The 19,585-nt window shown below is 38.0% G+C and overlaps 1 protein-coding gene across 1 annotated transcript in view; it reads left to right on the top strand.

The window, feature by feature from the left end:
- The window catches only part of OSBPL1A (oxysterol binding protein-like 1A), a 274,214-nt gene that overhangs the window by 42,259 nt on the left and 212,370 nt on the right, over positions 1-19,585 (top strand). The window contains exons 7-12 of the mRNA XM_006835025.1: positions 4,061-4,122; positions 4,217-4,261; positions 5,314-5,387; positions 5,503-5,566; positions 12,280-12,378; positions 13,732-13,854. Coding sequence (XP_006835088.1) covers positions 4,061-4,122; positions 4,217-4,261; positions 5,314-5,387; positions 5,503-5,566; positions 12,280-12,378; positions 13,732-13,854 — 467 coding nt within the window. The remainder of the gene's footprint in view (positions 1-4,060; positions 4,123-4,216; positions 4,262-5,313; positions 5,388-5,502; positions 5,567-12,279; positions 12,379-13,731; positions 13,855-19,585) is intronic.

Below are 19,585 nucleotides of genomic sequence, written 5' to 3'. Positions count from 1 at the left end.
AGTCACAATTAGCCATGATAACAATTACTCACTATTGAATCATAAGAATCTTATCCCCATCTCTTTTAACCAGACCCATCTAGAAAAGATGAAAACAATTCAGTGGGGACTCTTTCTCCCCCACCACCACTACCACTATTAAACTAAACTCCCTCTTGAAACCTTGTAAGCCAGTCACTTTGTGTCTTTATCGACCCCTCATTTTAAGTAGCCAGTGTCTAAGGTGTCCATCCCTATCTGCCCTGTGTACAGAGGGGATAGCATTGATACTTGATGTGAAGACTCCTTCCCTCTCTGATCGTATTTAGAGTTACTACCTCCATGATTCTGACCCATAGCAACACTGTATAGCTTTTCCACGGAGCAGCTGGTGAGCTTGAATTCAGTAGCATATAAGAAACTGTATATCTAAACCATGCCTATCCTTCCATTTTGTTATTGTTATCATTTATTACATCTTCATATTTCATGGCCCTGTAACATAACTTTATTCTTGTTATACATGTATTGCATTTTTAAATGATGGTTTTTATATACTGAGAAGGCTTTCCTTACTGCTGTTCTTTTTTAAGGATATTCTTAGGCATTCTTATCTGCTTATTTTTCCAGATAAGATTTTAAATAGTTTTCTTAGACTTCTTATAAAAATACTGTTGGGATTCAATTGCAATTGCATCCCATGTAAATCAGTTTTGGAATTGGTATCTTTATAAAACTGGGTTTTCCCACTAAAGGGCAAACCAGTATCATACAAAAATGTAAATATTAAATCATCCCAGTTTTTACTGTACTTTGTTGTTGTTGAGAGCAGTTGCAGTGCATTTTTGAAATAACTGCTTATGGTGCGCAAGCAGGAAGGGAGGCTGTTTCATTCAGTTCAAATCACATTTTGTTGAATTTGTGTTGTGTGCCAAGCACTTTGGACATTGAATCAAAAAATGAGGGCACTGGACTGGAATTTCATCTAGTTGGCAGGAGTTCAGAATTTATTTTTGGTAGGAGGGCAAAATTCTGTGAAAGAAATCACATGATCTTTTTCTTCTTGGCCTGAAGGCATCATTTCTCAAAAGCACCCTGGAGATAGAATGAAAATAGCACAGAGTTGGCAGACCTTTATAAGATACCTTCCTGTGTGCTGCTTAGAAAAAATGAAACTGGTTATTGATTTCTCAGTTCACATGTTAAGTTTTTGTCCCACTAACAAAGTAATATATAATTGCCTCCAGTTTTTTCATCAGCAGGTCTATAAATCTTGCTCAGAAATAAGTCTCAATTCCATGTACTTTTGTCCATCTTTACATTTAGTCTCTAGTCCAAATTACCATTATCTTCCACCTGGATTATTGCTAGCGCTCTTTAACTAGTCTCCCTGCTTTACTCTTGGCAACACTTATAACCATTTCCTCTACAGCAACAACAACATTACAAACAACGACAACATTATATTATGTCTTGTTGGGTGCCACCGAGGCGATTCCAATCCACAGTGACAAAGTAGAACTTCCCTCACAGGGCTAGGTTGTAATTTTTACACAGTTGCATCAGCAGGTCTTTCTCCTGTGGAGCAGCTGGGTGAGTTCCAGCCTCCAACCTTTCAGTTAGTAGCCAAACCTGAACATGTGTTCCTTGGAGTCCTTTCTTGATCAGCCTCCCAACCCCTGATATAAAGTGGTCTTTGTTGTTGTTAAGTGCTATCAAGTCAGTTTCAACTCAACAGTGACCCTGTATAGGGTTTCCAAGGCTTTCGATCTTTGTGGGCAGCAGAAAGCCTTATCGTTCTCTCTGTTGTTGTTTTTGCCATCCAGTTGTTTCCAGTTCAGAGCAACCGTGCACAGGCTTTCTGAGGAGCGGCTAATGAGTTTGACCACTGACTTTGCAGTTCAAACCAACCTTGTGGTCTAGTGCTTATTCCGCAGCACCACACCAGTGTGCCGTCATTCTCGAGCAGATCGTTAATCTAAAAATCTCTGCAGAGTGTGCTGATAATTTGGTATCGTTTTGTTGTTGTTGTCACTAATTTATTGTCTGTGTCTCCCTCCTTCTATGTCTGTCTTCACTGTCCAATTTGTTTTTCTGAATGCCAGAGCTCAAAAGAGTCATTTGCACCTATAATAGGAGATACTTAAGCAAAAATTACCCAGTACATTGAAAGCGTTTGATATTTATAAGAAGCTTATTTAATAGATTATTTTACCTTACTTCAGAGTTTCAACTTGATATGTTATTTTGAAGATTTTTTTTTAATGTATAACTTTTGTTTCTCTTGCTACTAGAAAGTGCCACCTGAGGTTAAGGAATGACTCTTTCTCTCTCTCTTTTTTTTTTGTAGCTTGCATCCTTCTTATGATGTTATGCTCACTTTGTATCTCCATCAATAACTGTGATAAAATGAATTCTAGCTTTTTTGTTTTTGTTATTTGACCAAACGTAGAGTACTTGCACTTGTAAGGTTTCATTATCTGCTCTCACTTTTTCTTTTTGTCTTCAATTGTGGACCATCACACCATTCGCTTCTGAGCTCTCTTACCACATGTTTCTCTACACAGTAGCTGAAAAACGGTGTGGTAGACTGAATGATGTTGTGGCACCCCATCAAGTCGATTTGCCATGAAGTCGATTTGGACTCATAGCGACCCGATCTACAGAGTAGACATGCCTCAGAGGGTTTCCTAGTCCTCACAGAAGGAACCTTGGTTCCACAGTGTTTGGCTACTAACTGAAAGGTCAACAGTTTGAACTCACCAGCCATTCCTTGAGAGAAAGACCTGGCAACATACTCCCCTAAAGGTTACAGCCTAGGGAACCTGATGGGACCATTCTACATGGTCCTCATAGGTTTGCTTTGAGTCACAATGGACTCAATAGGACACAAAACAATTGTCTTTACAGAAGCAGATCATCATGTCTTTTCTCCCATGACCTTTTGGTAAACAGCTGAATGCGTAATTATTATACCTCTAGGGCTCCCTGACAGACTGAATAATGGCCTCCAAAGATGTAGTTAAATTACTGGTCTTGAGATGGGAGATAATATTGAATTAAATAGATGAACCTAATGTTACCACAGGACTTCTGGTGTGCCGCTGTAGGATCAACACTAGACTGGGAACCACAAGGTCAGTGGTTCAAACCCCACCAGTTGCTCCTTGGAAACCCTATTAATATTAAGGGTCTCTATGAGTCAGCACTGACTCGACAGCACTTTACAACAGTGTTATCACAAAGTTCCTCATAAGAGGAAGGCTGTTGCTGCTTCTGTGGGCCGTAGAGTCGGCGCTGGCTCATGGTCACGCTGTAGAGGATCTCCGAGGCTGTAAATTTTTATAGGCGCAAAACATCTTTCTTCCATGGAGCATCTGGTGGATCCAAACTGCTGAAGTTAGCAGTCCAACAGGTAACCCACCACAACACCAGATCTCCTTAAGAGAAGGTGTTGTTGTTGTTGTGAAGTGCTGTTGAGTCGGTTCCGACTCATAGTGACCCTGTATAGGGTTTCTAAGGAGTAGCTAGTGAGCTTGAACTGCCAACCTTGCAGTTCAAATGGCTTTGCAATCTGGCACATTAACCCACAGCGCCACACCAGGACTCCAAAGAGAAGTTAGGAGGATCAAAATATAGAGAGAAGCTGAAAGAATGGAAGCAGAAATTGAAATGATGGCTCTGAAGATGGAAGAAAGGCACCCCAAGTCAGTGAATGCAGATGACTCTAAAAGACCCTTGCAGCCTCCAGCAGAAGCCTGGGCTTGCCGGCTCCATGATATCAGCCCAGCGAAATGGATTTCAGACTTCTGGCCTGCTGAGCTGCAAGATGATAAGTTCATATGGTTTTCAACCACCAAGTTTGTGGCAATTTGTTACAGTAGTCACAGGAAATACACAGTGTGCAATTATAGAACCTGTACTGAGTGTTCTTAGCTACCAAAATGAAGGCCAGAAATAAGTGAGATGGCAATTCTGGAGGAGAAGAAAAGGGTGTCGTTGATGAATGAATGAATAAATCTCATGTAATGCAATAGTAGTATCAGTATCTTGACTGCTTTTCTCTATTTACTGTATACAGATCAGAAACCTGTTGACCTTGCCCAAGGTGCTGAAATGAAACATGTACTTGTTGGCAATAAGGTATGTAGCAATATATTTAAAAGTATATGATAATTTTTAGAAAAACAACTTTGAACTAAAGGTACATTTTTTAATGGAAAAATGATTTTAATAGGTCATCTACAAATCATTGAAACAATATGAAGGCCCTCTCTGGAAGGTAAGTTTGGATTTCTATTTAAATTCTAAAACTAGAAAGAAGAATTCTCTGGTGCTCAGTTGTTTTCTTTTAAGAAATGTTTCATCTTTTCAATCATTTCTGAAATATATGTAATTTCATCATTCATAGAGCTTAGAAGCCTTTTTTATAGTGCTGGAATGCAGTAGGCTACATCTGTTTGTAACAGTTGCTTTATTTCTATGGATGCTCTAATATTTTTAGGTGACCTAGCTTGTATGGCCCAAAGTGGGGTCAAAATACATGTTTCACCCCATTTAGCTGTAGAACGACAGTATTATTTCATTATCAACGTTGAGCCTGGTGATGGAAGCAGTTTGTGATTATCCTAAAGGTTAGCAGTCCAGATCCATCCAGCAGCTTCATTGGAGGAAGACCTGAAAAACTGCTTCTGTAAAGATTACAGCCAGTAACCTACGGAGCAGGTCCACTTTCTAATTCATAGGGTCGTAATGAGTCAGAACCGACTTGGTGACGTCAGATTTTAAAATATTAACCTATGTAGGACCTGTAAAGAAATTAATATTTGAATTGTCACAGAGCATGTGAAAGCACACATACAAATGCTGTGACTTTGATAGTTATTTTCTAGAATATGTCGTTCAGTTATTTTGTATTGGCAAGTCCTCCTTCTACATGTGTATGTATATGTGTATTTACTTTGCATAAAGTAACTTTAGGGTACATTTTTTAATAGAAGCTCTTTCTTAACTTTGAGGAAATTGTCTCTGAGGCCACAAGCAGTATATTTCTTACAAATACACCTGGACAGTACTTTGGGAATTATAAACTGTTTGCATCATTGGGCTTCATCAGCATGGCTGATCTTCTTTTCCCATCATCCATCCTATAGAAATATACTTTCATTGAGACATCTAGTAGCTAAGCTCGTGTTTGATTGTTCTTTAATGTTCAGCAACACTGACCAGATGAAAGACTTACATAAAGCTCTCATCACTAAATTACTTTTTGTCAGTCGTGTATTTGAACCTCAAAGTGTCAGCTTGAGAAATGCTTTGTCTTTTGTCCATTAGAGCTCAAGATTCTTTGGCTGGAGATTATTCTGGGTAGTATTAGAACATGGAGTCCTTTCATGGTATAGGAAACAGTAAGTATTATGATCTTCATAAAAATTAAATCTCAGTATCTGACTTTTGAAACATTAAAGCTTTCCGCTTTCTCTCTTTTCCTTTTGGCTTGATAATGTTGTATTTCTTTTTAAGGCCTGATGCAGTGCAGCGTATTTATCGCCAGGGATGCAAACACCTGACCCAAGCAGTATGCACGGTAGGAAGAGAGGAGTACCTTTTGCTCGACCTGTGAAATCAGTTCTGCAAGTGCTTGCCCCATGTCTCTTTAGAAGCTGCTTTGTGACATCTTGGGATTCTGTGAGATTCTACATACACAAGAAATCATTTGGTCTATTTCTTTGTCAGAATTGAGAACAAATAAACTAGTGAAATCTCCATTTGGAAAGAATTTAAAAATGCAGTCATCATATCGTGGAATGAGAAATGGATGATCCAAACACATTTATATATAGAGAGAGGTTTTTAATATTTCACATGTATGTGTACTTATATGAGTATGTATATATGTGTGGAGTTCTGGCATGGTGATGTCGGATAAGCACTAGACCACAAGGTCAGTTTGAGGCACAGCGTTGGTGGTTCAAACTCAACAGCCACTCCTTGTAAACGCTGTATATGGTCACTATGAGTCAGAACTGACTTTATAGCACTTAACAACAACAATATAAATGTGTATAGATATGTATGTGTGTATATATGTATGATGTATGTGTTTAGGTATATAAGTGTATACGCTTACACATATGTGTAGAAGCCTGATATGATGCTGTAGGATAAGAACTGGACTGCTAGCCAAAAGGTCGGTAGTACAAACCCACCAGCCATTCTTTGGAAACCCTATATGGGGTCGCTATGAATTGAAACTGACTTGGCAGCATTTAACAACAGCAACAACATATATGTGTGTATTTGAACATGGGTACCTCTTTTCTAAGCTTAAAATAGAATGTGAAATCTGTGGCAAAATCAAGATTCTTAAATTCTCTGTATTCATTATAAGTCAGAATATGTGAGTTTTTCTTCTATAGAAATTGGTCTAAGACTAGGGCCTTTTGTTTCTTGCTTCAAGTCTTTTAGGGAGTCAACATCCCATAGCAACAAATCTACTCCAAGAGTACATTCGCCTTTCTCAGTGTGAAGATTCTCAGAGAACAACCGCTATTCCCCTTGGAGAGCCCCAAGCATAGTTTCAGACCCCAGTAGTACAACCTGCTCACACAAGGTTGGAGACTTTCATGTGAGTTAATGCGCCAGACTGCAAGGTTGTTGGAACTGCAAGGTCAGTGGCTCAAGCTCACCAACTGCTCCTTGGAAACCCTATAGAGGGTCGCTATGGTCAGAATCAACTCGACAGTACTTAACAACAACTCTCTGTACACATTTTTCACATCAGACCAGAAAGTCCAGGAAGCTGTCTCTAATCCCATCTAATTTCTCAGTTACTTTGGTTGGATGCCATCTTTACTATTTTAGGCCTTTATTCATCTGTTGTTGTTGTTGTTGAGTGCCGTCGAGTCGATTCCGACCCATAGCGACCCTGTATAGAGTTTCCAAGGAGCAGCTGGTGATCTTGAACCACTGACTTTGCAGTTCAAACAACTTTGCAGTCTGATGCATTAGCCCACAGCGCCACACCAGAACTCCTTTTATTCATCTACTATATACTAATTCTAGCATCCTGATGTGGCACTGTAGGATAAGCACTGGACTGCAAGGTTGGCAGTTCAAACTCATCAGCTACTCCTTGGAAACCCTACACAGTGTCGTTATGAGTAGGAAGCAACTGGACAGCACTTAACAACAACAAAGACTAATTTTAACTCAGTGCTATATAATAAGGAAACTGCTCTGAGATAGCTCCATTTCCAGCCCCATCCTTGGTGCTAATTTTTGTTTTATATATATGTTTCTCTCTCTCTCTCTCTCTCTCACACACACACACACACACACACACACACATGTTTAAAACTTCCAGTTGAAGGATTTATCTTACACATTTTTCTTAAAATAATAAATAAATTTTCCCTCCTCTTCTTTTTAAAAACTGTTTTGGCCTGTGCTTCTCTGGAGTTAATTAATTCCTGCTGTGTTATGCTTGACCTTGTTTGCAGCTTATACTTTCTTGTTTGTCTGCTTGAGGCCTACACTTAGGAATCACATATCAATACAAGCTAATGGGCATTCATTGAGTGACTACTGTAAGGCAGGCCCTGTTCATTTTCTAGTTGTTTTATTGGTTTTAAGGCAGAAGGTTAGGATATTGATTTGAGGTGTTTTGTGTCTTTTTTTTTTTTCTTTTCTGTTATAGGTGTATAAATTTATCTAAAAGCACTGCTTCTTATAAAGTTTTATATGTTGTGTTTTTATTTTCTTTCAGTCCAAAATATTTTCTAGTTTCTCTTTTGGTTTCTTCTTTTCTGTGAGTTTAGAAGTTTGTTTTTTTATTTCCAAATGATTTTATGTTTGGCACATTTCCTTCTGTTGTTGATTTATAATCTTTCTTTTTGGTTGGAGAACATACTTTATATGATTTCAGTCCTTTTCCAAGAACATACATCTTTTTGTTGTTGAGTGTTGTTTAGCTATCCTCTATATCCTTGCTGATTTTATTGTCTAGCTGTTTTATTTCTCACTTCAGTTCTATCAGCTTTTGCTGCATGCATTTTGGGGGCTCTGTTGTTGCCTGAATATTGTTTATAATTGTTATGTGTTCCTTAAGATTGACCACTTCTCTCATTAGCAAATGTCCCTCTTTATCCCCAATAACATTTTTATTTTTTTACTCATATGGATATTGTTTGCACTGTATAGATTTTTTTTTTTTCGTTCTTTTACTTTCAACCTGTTTTGAACCTGACGTGTTTCTTGGAGACAGCTTACAATTATAATCAGTATTTTTATCCAGTCTGATATTCTTTGCCTTGTTAAATTGTGTTTATTTGGAGTCCTGGTATGGCGCTGTGGGCTAATGTGCCAGACTTCAAAGTCATTTGAACTGCAAGGTCGTTGGTTCAAGCTCACTAGCTGCTCCTTGGAAACTCTTATACAGGGTCGCTATGGGTTGGAATCGACTTGACGGCACTTAACAACAACCAAATATGTAATGTTATTATTATGTGGTTGGATTTCTCTTTGTCATTTGCTTTTGTTTCTGTTCATGCTTTTTCACTCTTTTTTCTTGTCTTCCTTGTTTTGAATTCAATAGGTATTTTTTCTAATGTTAATTATTTTATGATATGTTTTAGTTATCTTAGTGTTTGCTCTGCATATTTTAAAATCTGTCTTATTTATAACAGTCTACTTGTGATTTATGGAGTCCTGCTGTGGCACTGTAGAATAAACACTGGACTGCTAACCCTAGGATTGGTGGTTCAAACAAATCAGCTACTCCTTGGGAACCCTATACAAGGTCGTTATGCTTCAGAACCAACTCGATGATACTTAACAACAACTTCTGATTAATACTAATTTAATTCCATAAAAGTTGGAACCGTTGCTTTAAGTTAGCGTCATTTCCTAATCCTCCCTTTGTGGTGTTACTGTCATATATATCTTTACTATGCATGCTTAAAAATCCAACAATACAGTGCTGTATTTCTTTATACAATGTTGTGTATATTTTTTGTTTGTTTTTGCCAACTTTTTTTTAAGATACTGATTCACACACCATATAATTCATCCATTTAAAGTGTATAGTGGGTTATGTCATAAGCCGCTAACCACAAGGTTAGCAGTTCCCCTCCACCAAGTGCTCTGTGGGAAAAAGATGAGGCTTTTTCTGCTCCTGTAATGATTTATAAAGGAGCTCTGATAGCGTAATGGTTATGAATCAGGCTGTGAACTACAAGGTTAGCAGTTCGAAACTATCAGCTGTTCCGCAGGAGAAAGATGAGGCTTCCTGCTCCTGTAAAGATTTACAGCCTCTGAAACCCTGTACAGGGTCACTGGGAATCGGAACCAACTCCACGGCACATAACAACAACAACAACAGATTTATAGCCTCGGAAACCTTGTATAGAGTCTGTGTAGACTCTGTGTAGAGTCACTTTGAGTTGGAGCTACTCATCAGCACACAACCACTACCACCACCACCACCACATTGCGTATTTATATGTGATAAGCTCTGGTGCATAATTTTATAATTATTGTGCTATGTAGTTATTTTTAAATCAGTGAAAAGAAGAAAAGTGAAAAATATTTTTATGCCATATTCTGTAATCACCTATGTTAATGCCTTTACCAGTTCTCTTTTATTTATGGTCTGTTGTCGCTTTCTTGTTATCTAAGAGCCCTCTGTACTCTTTTTGTAAGATGTGCCTGCTAGCAACAAATTGTCTATGGCTTTGTTTATGTGGGAGCATCTTTATTTTGTTTTCATGTAAGAACTATAATGTTTGTTTTTGTTTGTTTTCACTGTTCTTAAGTGTTCTTTCATTTAAGAACAATAATGTTTGTTGTTCTTCAGCACTTTGAATATGTCATCCTCCTGCCATTGGTCTCCACTGTTTCTGGTGCAAAGTCAACTGTTAATTATACTGTGCTTCCCCTCTACCTGCTGAGTTGATTTTCTTTTGCTGCTTTTCAAGATTTCTTTGTTGTTCTCTTTAGTCTTTCAAAAGCATGACTGGGATGTGTGAATGGCCCTGGGTTTATTCTTGTTGTTATTGTTGTTAAGTGCTATGGATTCAGTTCTGACTCTTAGCCATTGAGTGGGTTCTGACCCTGCATAGGGTTTCTGAGGGGCACCTGGTGAGTTTGAACAGCTGACTTTGCAGTTCAAACTGACTTTGCAGTCCAGTGTGTTAACCCATAGCACCACACCTACTCGGAGTTTATAGAATTTTTTTGAATGTAGAAATGAATGTTTTCATCCGATTTGGCAAGTTTTCACCATTATTTCATAATCTCTTTCTTCAGACTGTTTGCCTGTTCTCCTGGGTCTTTTATTATTTTATGTTTGTGCACATAAAAATATTTTACAGGTCTCTAAGGCTCTGTTCATTTTTCTTCAGTCTTTTCTCTTTCTGTTCTTCTGATTTATCTATTTTTAAGTCAGTAATTCTTCGGCCATCTTTATGCTTGTGAGATTGTTTATTTCTCACTGTTATTGATCATATGCATATTTATGATTGTTGTTTTCCTGATAGCTGACCTGGTTAACTGATGTAACCCCTCTTTGTTTCTTACAATGCATTTTGTTTTGAAATCTATTTTGTATGGTATTAATATAACCACTCTCACTTTCTTATGTTTACTGTTTGCATGGGTCTCTTTTCTATACATTTTCTTTCAGCGTATCTGGATCTTGTATTTATTATCTGTCTCTTATGGGCAGCATATGGTGTTCTGGTATGGTGCCATAGGATAAGCACTGGACCAAATTGTCGGGTTGAATTGCAAGGTTGGTGGTTCAAATTCACTAGCTGCTCCTTGGTAATTCTATACAGGGTCACTATGAGTCAAAAATTTATGAATTGAAACTGACTAGATGGCACTTAACAACTACAACATAGACAGCATATAGTTCAGTCTCTATCTGCTCTAACCGTTTTTGACTTTGAAATTTTTTTTTTCTTTTCAGAATGATCTTCACTTTCTTGCTTCTTTGTATATCAGGTAATTTTGGATTATATCCTTAATTACTATGAATTTTGACTTTTAAAGTTTCTGGATTCTTTCTCTCTGATAAATGTTACTTCCTTTGTCTTAGCCAATCATGGTCTTGCTTGAGCTGGCATTGCAGACTCTGTTTCTTAGCCCATAGCTCTGGTCTGAGTTCAGAAATGTTGTGTTTATATGAGCTGTGTTGAGTCTTTTCTATGTATGTTTGATTCATGAGTCAGCTAGAGCTCTGAGTTTGGGAATCCCCTCTCTGATTCTTTCATTTGTGGGATTCCTTTACTCTCTTAAGTGTCCATTATTTCCCAGATTCCATTTTCTAATTCCCCAAAGACACAAAGACTTTTCCATGTACCCTGACTGCTGTTGTATGTGTACTTAACCCCAGGGTATGAGGGAACTTACTTGTGTGACTCTTAATTTTTTTTTTTTTTCCACAAGAGGGCATATTCCTCTTCAGAGTCTCAATTTCTGTTCACTCTCCAGTTGTTTTTGGCAGATGCATTTATGCTTTTTGTCTAGGTTTCAGAGTTGTGTTCTGCAAGGGGCCCTTGGATAGGATCTTAAATACTGCAGTGAACATCAGAACAGCTGGGTTGTAATCCAGTTTGTCCTTTTGCACTCTCAAGTTCTTGTCTTGCCAAATTTATTTTTTTAAAAGATTATTATTTCTAGATTTTTCTTATCCGTCCTTCTTTTTATCTTTTATTGACTCTATTTACTACTCATTCTTCCATACTCAGCTCAAACATTTTCTGCACTCAAAGCAAAAGATTCAGGAGTGTGGTATATAAATAAGAAATTGGGGCTGTGGTTTTATAGAACTTTGTAGCCAACGTGCACATGTTGTTTTTGTTAAGTGCTGTTGAGTTGAAACGACTCTATGTAGGGTTTCCAAAGAGCCATTGGTGAGTTTGAACCACTGACCTTGCAGTTCAAACCAACCTTGAGGTCAAGTGCTTATCCTATGGTGCCACCCTAGGACTCCTAAGTGCTTATAATAAGTTACATTTAATAGAAAGGGTGAAACTACAGCTATCTGCCCAGGGGACCTTCAGCATTACTTTAGGTATTAAGAATGTGAAAGTCAGATTTGACATAGATAAGCTCCGATACATTTGATGCCCCAATTGTAAATTGTTTTGTTTTGTTTTGTTTTCCAATTTTTCTCAATCTTTAAAAGTTGTTTGTGGATCACTGTCAGTATGTTTAGTTTGATGTACAGATACTTTTAGGGTGCTGTTACATGGGAGTAAATGTTGCTGTTTTACTGATTTCTTTATATCCAAGGTAAAATCCACTGACAGCTGCCTCTTCTTTGTTAAATGCTTTGATGACACTATTCATGGCTTCAGAGTTCCTAAGAACAGCCTTCAACAGTCAAGAGAGGTAATTGTATGGATTCATTTATCTTTCATAAACTTTCAAAACTGAAGACTATGAGATGGGTTTCATAGTAACATCTAAAATCTTGCTGATCAGACCTTTTTAATGGTGTAATTATATGAAGTTTTAAAAACTTGGCTAATGAATATGCTGCTTATTAACATGTACCTGCAGGTATTTAATGTTTATAATTTTGTTTTCATTTTGATTCTCTGCTATTAAGAGACAGTGACAGGTGTTGGAAAAAATGCCTAAGTTTATGGAACTGAAGACTAGCATTGAAGTAATTCTCCCAAAGTCGTACACCTTGCAAGTAGCAGAACCTGGATCACAACCCAGTTGTTCTGATGTTCATTGCAGTATAGAATCTGCCTTCCTTGGATAAACTGAACAATAGGAGTAAGCAAGAAAATTGGCATTCGCTTGATAGAAAAATCATGTTTCAGCCATTTAATGGAAGAGTCACATTCATTTCAGTCAAACTAGTATCCAGACAAATCTTTTTTCTTGTTTCTCTTTTGTAAATCATGTAAGAGATTTAAAAAAAAAAAAGGGCTACCATCTCCAGTGGCTACTTTTGGCCTGCAAAGAGCCCCAAACAATTGAATTCCTAATTCTTGCTGTGTTATCATTTCAGGACGTGGTATGTGACCCTGAGTAATACTGTAAGAAAATGAGGAAGTGAGACATGCATATGTGGGCCAGACAGTCTCAGCTTCTTTATTGGGAAATCACTATTTTTTTATTTTTGTTAAGTAAAAGTTAGAACCCATGGTAATTGTTGATGATGTTAAAAAGATTTTAGTTTCTTAGGTTTATAATTTGATTATTGTAAGTTGGTTACATTATATATCTGGATTGATTATTTTATAGTAACTTATTCAACATTCAAAAGAGGTCATTTTATGGATTCAAGTAAAATAAAATTTTAAAACTGAAGACTATATGGTAGGTTTAAAATAAACACCTAAAATCTTGCTGATCCTACCTTTTAATGGTACAATTACATGAAGTTTCTAAAACTTAGCTGATAAATAAGCTACTTACTAATATGTGCCTGTAATATTAAAGTACAGCATTCCTATGTATTCATTCCCGTAAAACATGCGAGTATTAATATTAATGATAATGGAAACCTATACCTGATATTTTTTAAATCTTAGAATTTTTTTTTTTTATTTAGACATCTTTTATTGGCAAGATTGCATTGCTCATTGCTGTTTTGTTTTTGTTTCTCCAGGAGGCTGTACTGTTTATTTATTTATGTGTATTTTAATTCTGTCCAGATCTTTGTCATATTATACCTTAGGGTAATTATGCTCCCCCATTTTTACTGAAACCTTTGGGTTGTTCCAGGATTGGCTAGAAGCAATAGAAGAACACTCTGCATATAGCACTCACTACTGTTCCCAGGACCAGTTAACTGATGATGAAGAGGAAGATACAGTTTCTGTTGTAGACTTGAAAGAATCTTTAGAAGTAAGTAGGAAAATATAACCTGATCTTTACAGCCAATGCTGCCACTTAAGTTGTATCGAAAATCATTATTATTTCAAATTGTGAGGTTTTTGAAATGACTATTTGTAAATATAATGGAAATAGATTGGTCTTTGTCTACTCAGATTCTTTTGGTATTTATCATGTTTCTGAAATGGCAATAGTAACAAATGTTTCTGTGCATATGCACAAAAGCCATTTGCATGTGTCTTTTAGATGGCTGTGTTCAGGATGCCTTTCCCTTTGAAAACTGCTGCCAGTAGAGGGAGTGTGTGTAGCTACCCTTGCTGCCCTTTATGACCTCACTGTCCTTTACAGTTTAAATAGTGCAGCCATAGGGATACTTTTCCTAGGGAGTTGTGTCATTGAAAACCACTTGCAATCTGTAACTTCATTTCTTAGAAGTAAAATATCAGTAACGAATGTAGAAGCCTCATCAATGCCTTATCCAGAGGAAATCTCAGCATATTTAATTGAAATGAAATAGGTATTTTGGTGGGGTAGGAGGGTGTCGGGACATCAGTTTTCTGGCTGTACCTTAAAGAATGGGCATTAAGTTTGGGGTCATTAGAACTAGATGGGGTGATGAGCTTCAATCCAAATAATTATTTCAGAACATATGAATTTGCCTATCAAATTTGGTTTAACCTAACGAATTAGTTGCAGGATTTGAATATTTCTAAATCAACAACTTTAATGAAGTTAAGTTTACTAATACATGAGGAATGTTATTGACCAGAGGGTCCAGAAACTGCTACAGGAAAGAGATTTAGATCCTTTACATCCCAAATCTTAATTTTTAATGGAATATTAAAAACTTTGAGCTCTTACATTTTCGAAGAAGGCATTTCCTAGACTGTTGACAAGTTACCTTACCAGTATTACTTCTGTTTTAAAGCCTAATAATGTAACATGACAATCATAAACATAATTTCCAGATTAATGAACTTCATAAAAGAACAGCTAGGACTCCTGGTATGGTGTTGTAGGATCAGTACTGGAGTGCAAACTATAAGGTTGGTGGTTCAAACCTACCCATTGTTCCCTGGAAACCCTGTATAGGGTCGCTATGAGTCAGAACAGACTAAATAGAACTTAACAAAAATAACAACGGCAGAGCATCTAAATCACATGAAAATGGGTACATAGAGAAAGTTCAAATACATATGGCTAAATTCATGTTGTTGTTAAGTGCCATTGATTCAGTTCCAACTCATGGAGACCCTGTATGGGGTTTCTGAGGAGTGGATGGTGAGTTCAAACCACTGACCTTGTGGTTCAAACTGACCTTGAGGTTCAGTGCTTTTATCTTATGATGCCACACCAGGACTCCTAAAATCATATTGTTGTAGCTGTTGTCATTAAGTGTCATTGAGTTGGTTCCAACCCATAGTGACCCTGCATAGGGTTTTCAAGGAGTGGCTGGTGAGCTTAAACTCCCGACCTTGTTGTTCAAACCAACTTTGCAGTCAGCCACATTAACCCACAGAGTCAAAGCAAGTAAAAAATAAAACTATGCTAAATATTTTAACTTTTCGTCAGAAATATTTCCTATTTGTCCTCAATATAAGGTAAATGATAACATATGGAAAGACTTACTAAGTATGATAATATCTTTCCCAGGAATACAGTAATTTTACGACTTTTTGCAAGGTTGGCGGTTCAAGGTCGCAACAACAACCTGTAAAATAAGCTATGGGTTGGGCTGCTAACTGCAAGGTCAGTGGTTCAAGTTCACTAGATGCTCTGCGGGAAAAAGAGGAGGCTTTCTACTCCTAGAGAAAGGAGCCCCATACATGGCCAGTCTCATGGTGTGGTGCTGTAGGATCAGCAGTCATCTGTGAACCACCCGGTCAGTAGTTCAAACCCACCAGCCACTCTTTGGAAACCCTATACAGAGTTGCTGTGAGTCAGAACTCACTTGATTGCACTCTACAAACAGAACAACTTACATGGTCACTATGAGTCAGAACCGACTCAACAGCACACAGCCACCACTAACAACACCACATTGTACTAGCTGTCATACTATTAAAAATCTTTCTTGAAGAAAAGATTTTTTCCTCTAGTATAGATTTCAAACATTCAGGTTTATCAGCCTTTCATGTTATTCCTTATTTGAATATTTTATTCATATGAGAGTAAGTAAAAAAGTATTGCTACAAAGTCATAGAAATTTTTATTAATTGAAATTTTTTAAAATGTAAAGCTATTGTTTCTCAACATGTCTTCCTTCTATCAAGAGCTATACTTCTGAAATTGGTGTCTCCAATTCTAACCCTTCCCTGAAGAATTCTGCTGCCTTTGATTTACACCACCTCAAAATGGCATTTGTCATCTTCAAGGGATTCAAACTGTGTTCTTTTAAATTTTCTTTGAGTTTTAGGAATAAACATGTAAACATTTTCAGGGCTGTAGTGTTTATGGGTAAGGTTTCCCAACAAAATTCCTGTAGGTAGGACTGCCCTTGTTACCCTGGAAGAAAAAGTAGGCACATTGTTGGGATGGGAAATCATTTATTGTGCAACTCTTGTGACTTTTTTCTAATCAATTCTGTTTTCACTTAAGACTTCTTCATAATGAGTCCATATGTCGTGGTTATGAATCGGGCTGTGAGCTGCAAGGTCAGCAGTTCGAAACTACCAGCTGTTTCACAGGAGAAAGATGAGGCTTTCTGCTCCCGTAAAGATTTACAGCCTCAGAAACCCGGTACAAGGGTCTCTATGAGTCGGAACCAACTCCACAGCACATAACAACAACAAATGATTGCCCCATGTCCTTTGAAAAAATCTACCAAGAGTACTCCTTTGGAATTCTTCAAAAAAGTTGCTGTGATGAGGATCATTCCCACGCCCTCCATACACAGATTAGACAGGGATGGGCAACTTGGATATTGGCTACCCAAAATGGGGGGGACTGTAAAGGCAAGAAGTGACTGGCTTACAAGCTTTCAAGAGGAGCTTAGATCCAGAGGGCAGGGAGGAAGGTAGAATCTCCACTGAGTAGTATCTAATCTGTCTGGGCAGGGCTGATGGGGATAGGTCTCTTGTGGTACAATAGTGAATAATTGTTATCAGGACTGACTGTGAGGGTTGGAAATATAAAGGTAGATGTTTTGTAGCAAAAGGAGGGGAATGATTGACCTTGCAGTCCAGGAGCAGAGGTCCCTGGGACCATCAAGGGAAAAGAGCAGACTGTGGGACCATACCCAAAGAAACAGTGACTCCAGAGGTAGAGGCAGAGACGATGATGTAAAGAGATGGAGCGGTTGGGGACTCTAGACCCAGAGAGGGAGAGGGGCTGTGTGATGACTACTGGGGGACAGGCTTGCAGGGTATACCTTTTAGTTGTTTGATAATGCATGGAGGGGATCGTAACCATGGCAGTGAAATGATGTATGATAGGATGAATGTAAAGCTAATGTTCTCCCATGTAAACTATCACATAATTCACAATAAAACATTAAAAAAAAAAAAAAGGTGCTGTAACTTTCTGAGCTGACCTCTCTGACTTGAATTTAACTGACCTAGCAAATCTCAGAAACCACTGTTTTTGTTTTTTTGAAGTTTTTATTGTGAACTGACTGATAGTTTACATGGGAGAACATTGGCTTTACACCATCATTTCACTGCAAAGATTACAGTCTCCTCCAAGCATCATCATTCAACAGGATTTGCTTCCGTGCCCTCTGTTGTTGTTGTTGTTGTTTTGGGGGGGGAGGGGACCGCAGCAGGGATGTACACAAAAACACTCAGGAATATGTAATAATTTAAACAACCAAAGGGCACATTCTGCAAGCCTATCTTCTGGCTTCCAGCACCCATTCCCTCTCTTTCCATGAGTCCAGAGTCCTCACATCTGCCTCCATCTCTGATGTTACTGATTATCTGGACAGGGTCCCACATTCCACTTGTGCTCTTTCCCCTTGATGGTCCTAGGGTCCTCTGTTTCTGGACTGTAAGATTAACTACTCCCCCCGTTGTTGTTACATAACTTCTACCTTTACAGTTGTAACAATCACAATTAGTCATGATAACATTTGCTCACTATTGAATCATAAGAATCTTATCCCCATCTCTTTTCATCAGACCTGTCTAGACAAGATGAAACTATTCAATGGGGACTTTACCTTCCCTGCACACTCTTAAACTAAACTCCCTTTTGAAAACTGGTAAGCCAGTCACTTTGTGCCTTGGTCGCCCCCTCATTTTAGGTAGCCAATGTCTAAATTGCCCGTCCCTATCTACCCTGTATACAGAGGGGAATAAGATTGATATTTGATATGAAGACTCCTTCCCTCTTGGTTGGTATCTTGAGCTATTACATCTGTGACTGTAGGTCAAGTTCATCAAATTGTAGCAATTCACATTAATTTCCTTTATCAAAAATTGTTTTTGGTTTTTTTTTTAATCTTCCTCTAGTCAAGTTCTAATTATCAAGCCTTCAAGGCTAGGTCAAATGGGTACTACGTACAAGTTTGGGCATTCTTGTGTGTCTCCCCACACTTCATATCAGCTGGATGCTTCACTCTCAGCTCTAGCCTTCCGTGGCTATGTCCTTGTCCATGGGCTCAGGAGTCCCCAGGTCTCACCACCTTTTGGACCAACCAGCCCTTCCTCTTCTTGCCCTCATCTCCAGGTCAGTGGGAATCTATGGAATGTGGTTGAACTCAGCCCATTTCTTCATTGCTGCTTTTACCCCTCTTCCACTCACCCAGAGACCAACGTGGTCGCCAGCAAGCGTACATGCCTGCTCATGTGTTCCCTTTGAGTTTCAGTCTTGGAAGGAGTCAGAAATCAGTGTTTTATCTTTTTTTTTTTTTTTAATGCAACCTAAAGAGGCTAAGACAAGTATATTACTTTGAGAACTTCTCTGTAGCCATCTGCTCATTGCAGAAACATGTTTGAGCATGTTTTGTTTTGAATAAACCTATACATGTATGAATGAAAACACTAGTAGCAGTACTTTTTTACTTACCCTCATATGTTAGCCTTAAAACCATGATTTTTGCCTTCAATGTGTGTAATACCTGAAGTCATTGAGAGTTTTTAGTGATTTTTAAACATTCTCAGGTTTTTCAGGTTATATCACATCTGTGTCCTAAAGAAATGGAGTGCTAATTAAATAAATGTTAACTTTGTCCAAACTTCTGGAGCCTGTTGCAAAGTAGATAAAATCTTAGGTGAACTTTGAAGTATATTGAATGTAACTTGCAGTAGGCTGGCTCCAGGATGTCTTGGAATCTTGGGTTCTCAAACTACAAATAAATTCTGGGGCCAATCTGTGGAACAGATAACGATTTAGATGTTTAGAGACATTCTAAGTAAATTGAGAATGGCAGGACTGGAAAACCGCTAAACCAAACTATTTGAATTAACCGCAAAACTGACGTGTCCTCACAGTGTTTCTGCATTAGTAAATAGATATGTAAGAAATTGAAGAAAAAGTCTGTATTGAAAAATGTCAATATCGAAAGTATTGTATGATGTTGTTGTTGTTGTTATGTGCCGTCGAGTCGGTTCATTGTATGATACTAGTGGTCTTATTTTCTCTTCTCCAAAAGAAGAACTGCAAAGATTCAAAATATTTTTGGTTCACTTTAACAGCCACCACTCGTCTATCAGTTTGTCATACTGTAGTGGCTCGTGAGCTGCTGTGATTCTGAAAGCTATGCCACTGGTATTTTAAATACCAACAGGGTCACCCATGGTGG

The sequence above is a fragment of the Chrysochloris asiatica genome, unplaced genomic scaffold, assembly GCF_000296735.1.
Source record: "Chrysochloris asiatica unplaced genomic scaffold, ChrAsi1.0 scaffold00015, whole genome shotgun sequence".
In the NCBI taxonomy this organism is placed as follows: domain Eukaryota; kingdom Metazoa; phylum Chordata; class Mammalia; order Afrosoricida; family Chrysochloridae; genus Chrysochloris; species Chrysochloris asiatica.
Note: the sequence above shows the minus strand (reverse complement) of the source record. Positions and strands in the feature narration are given on the sequence as shown.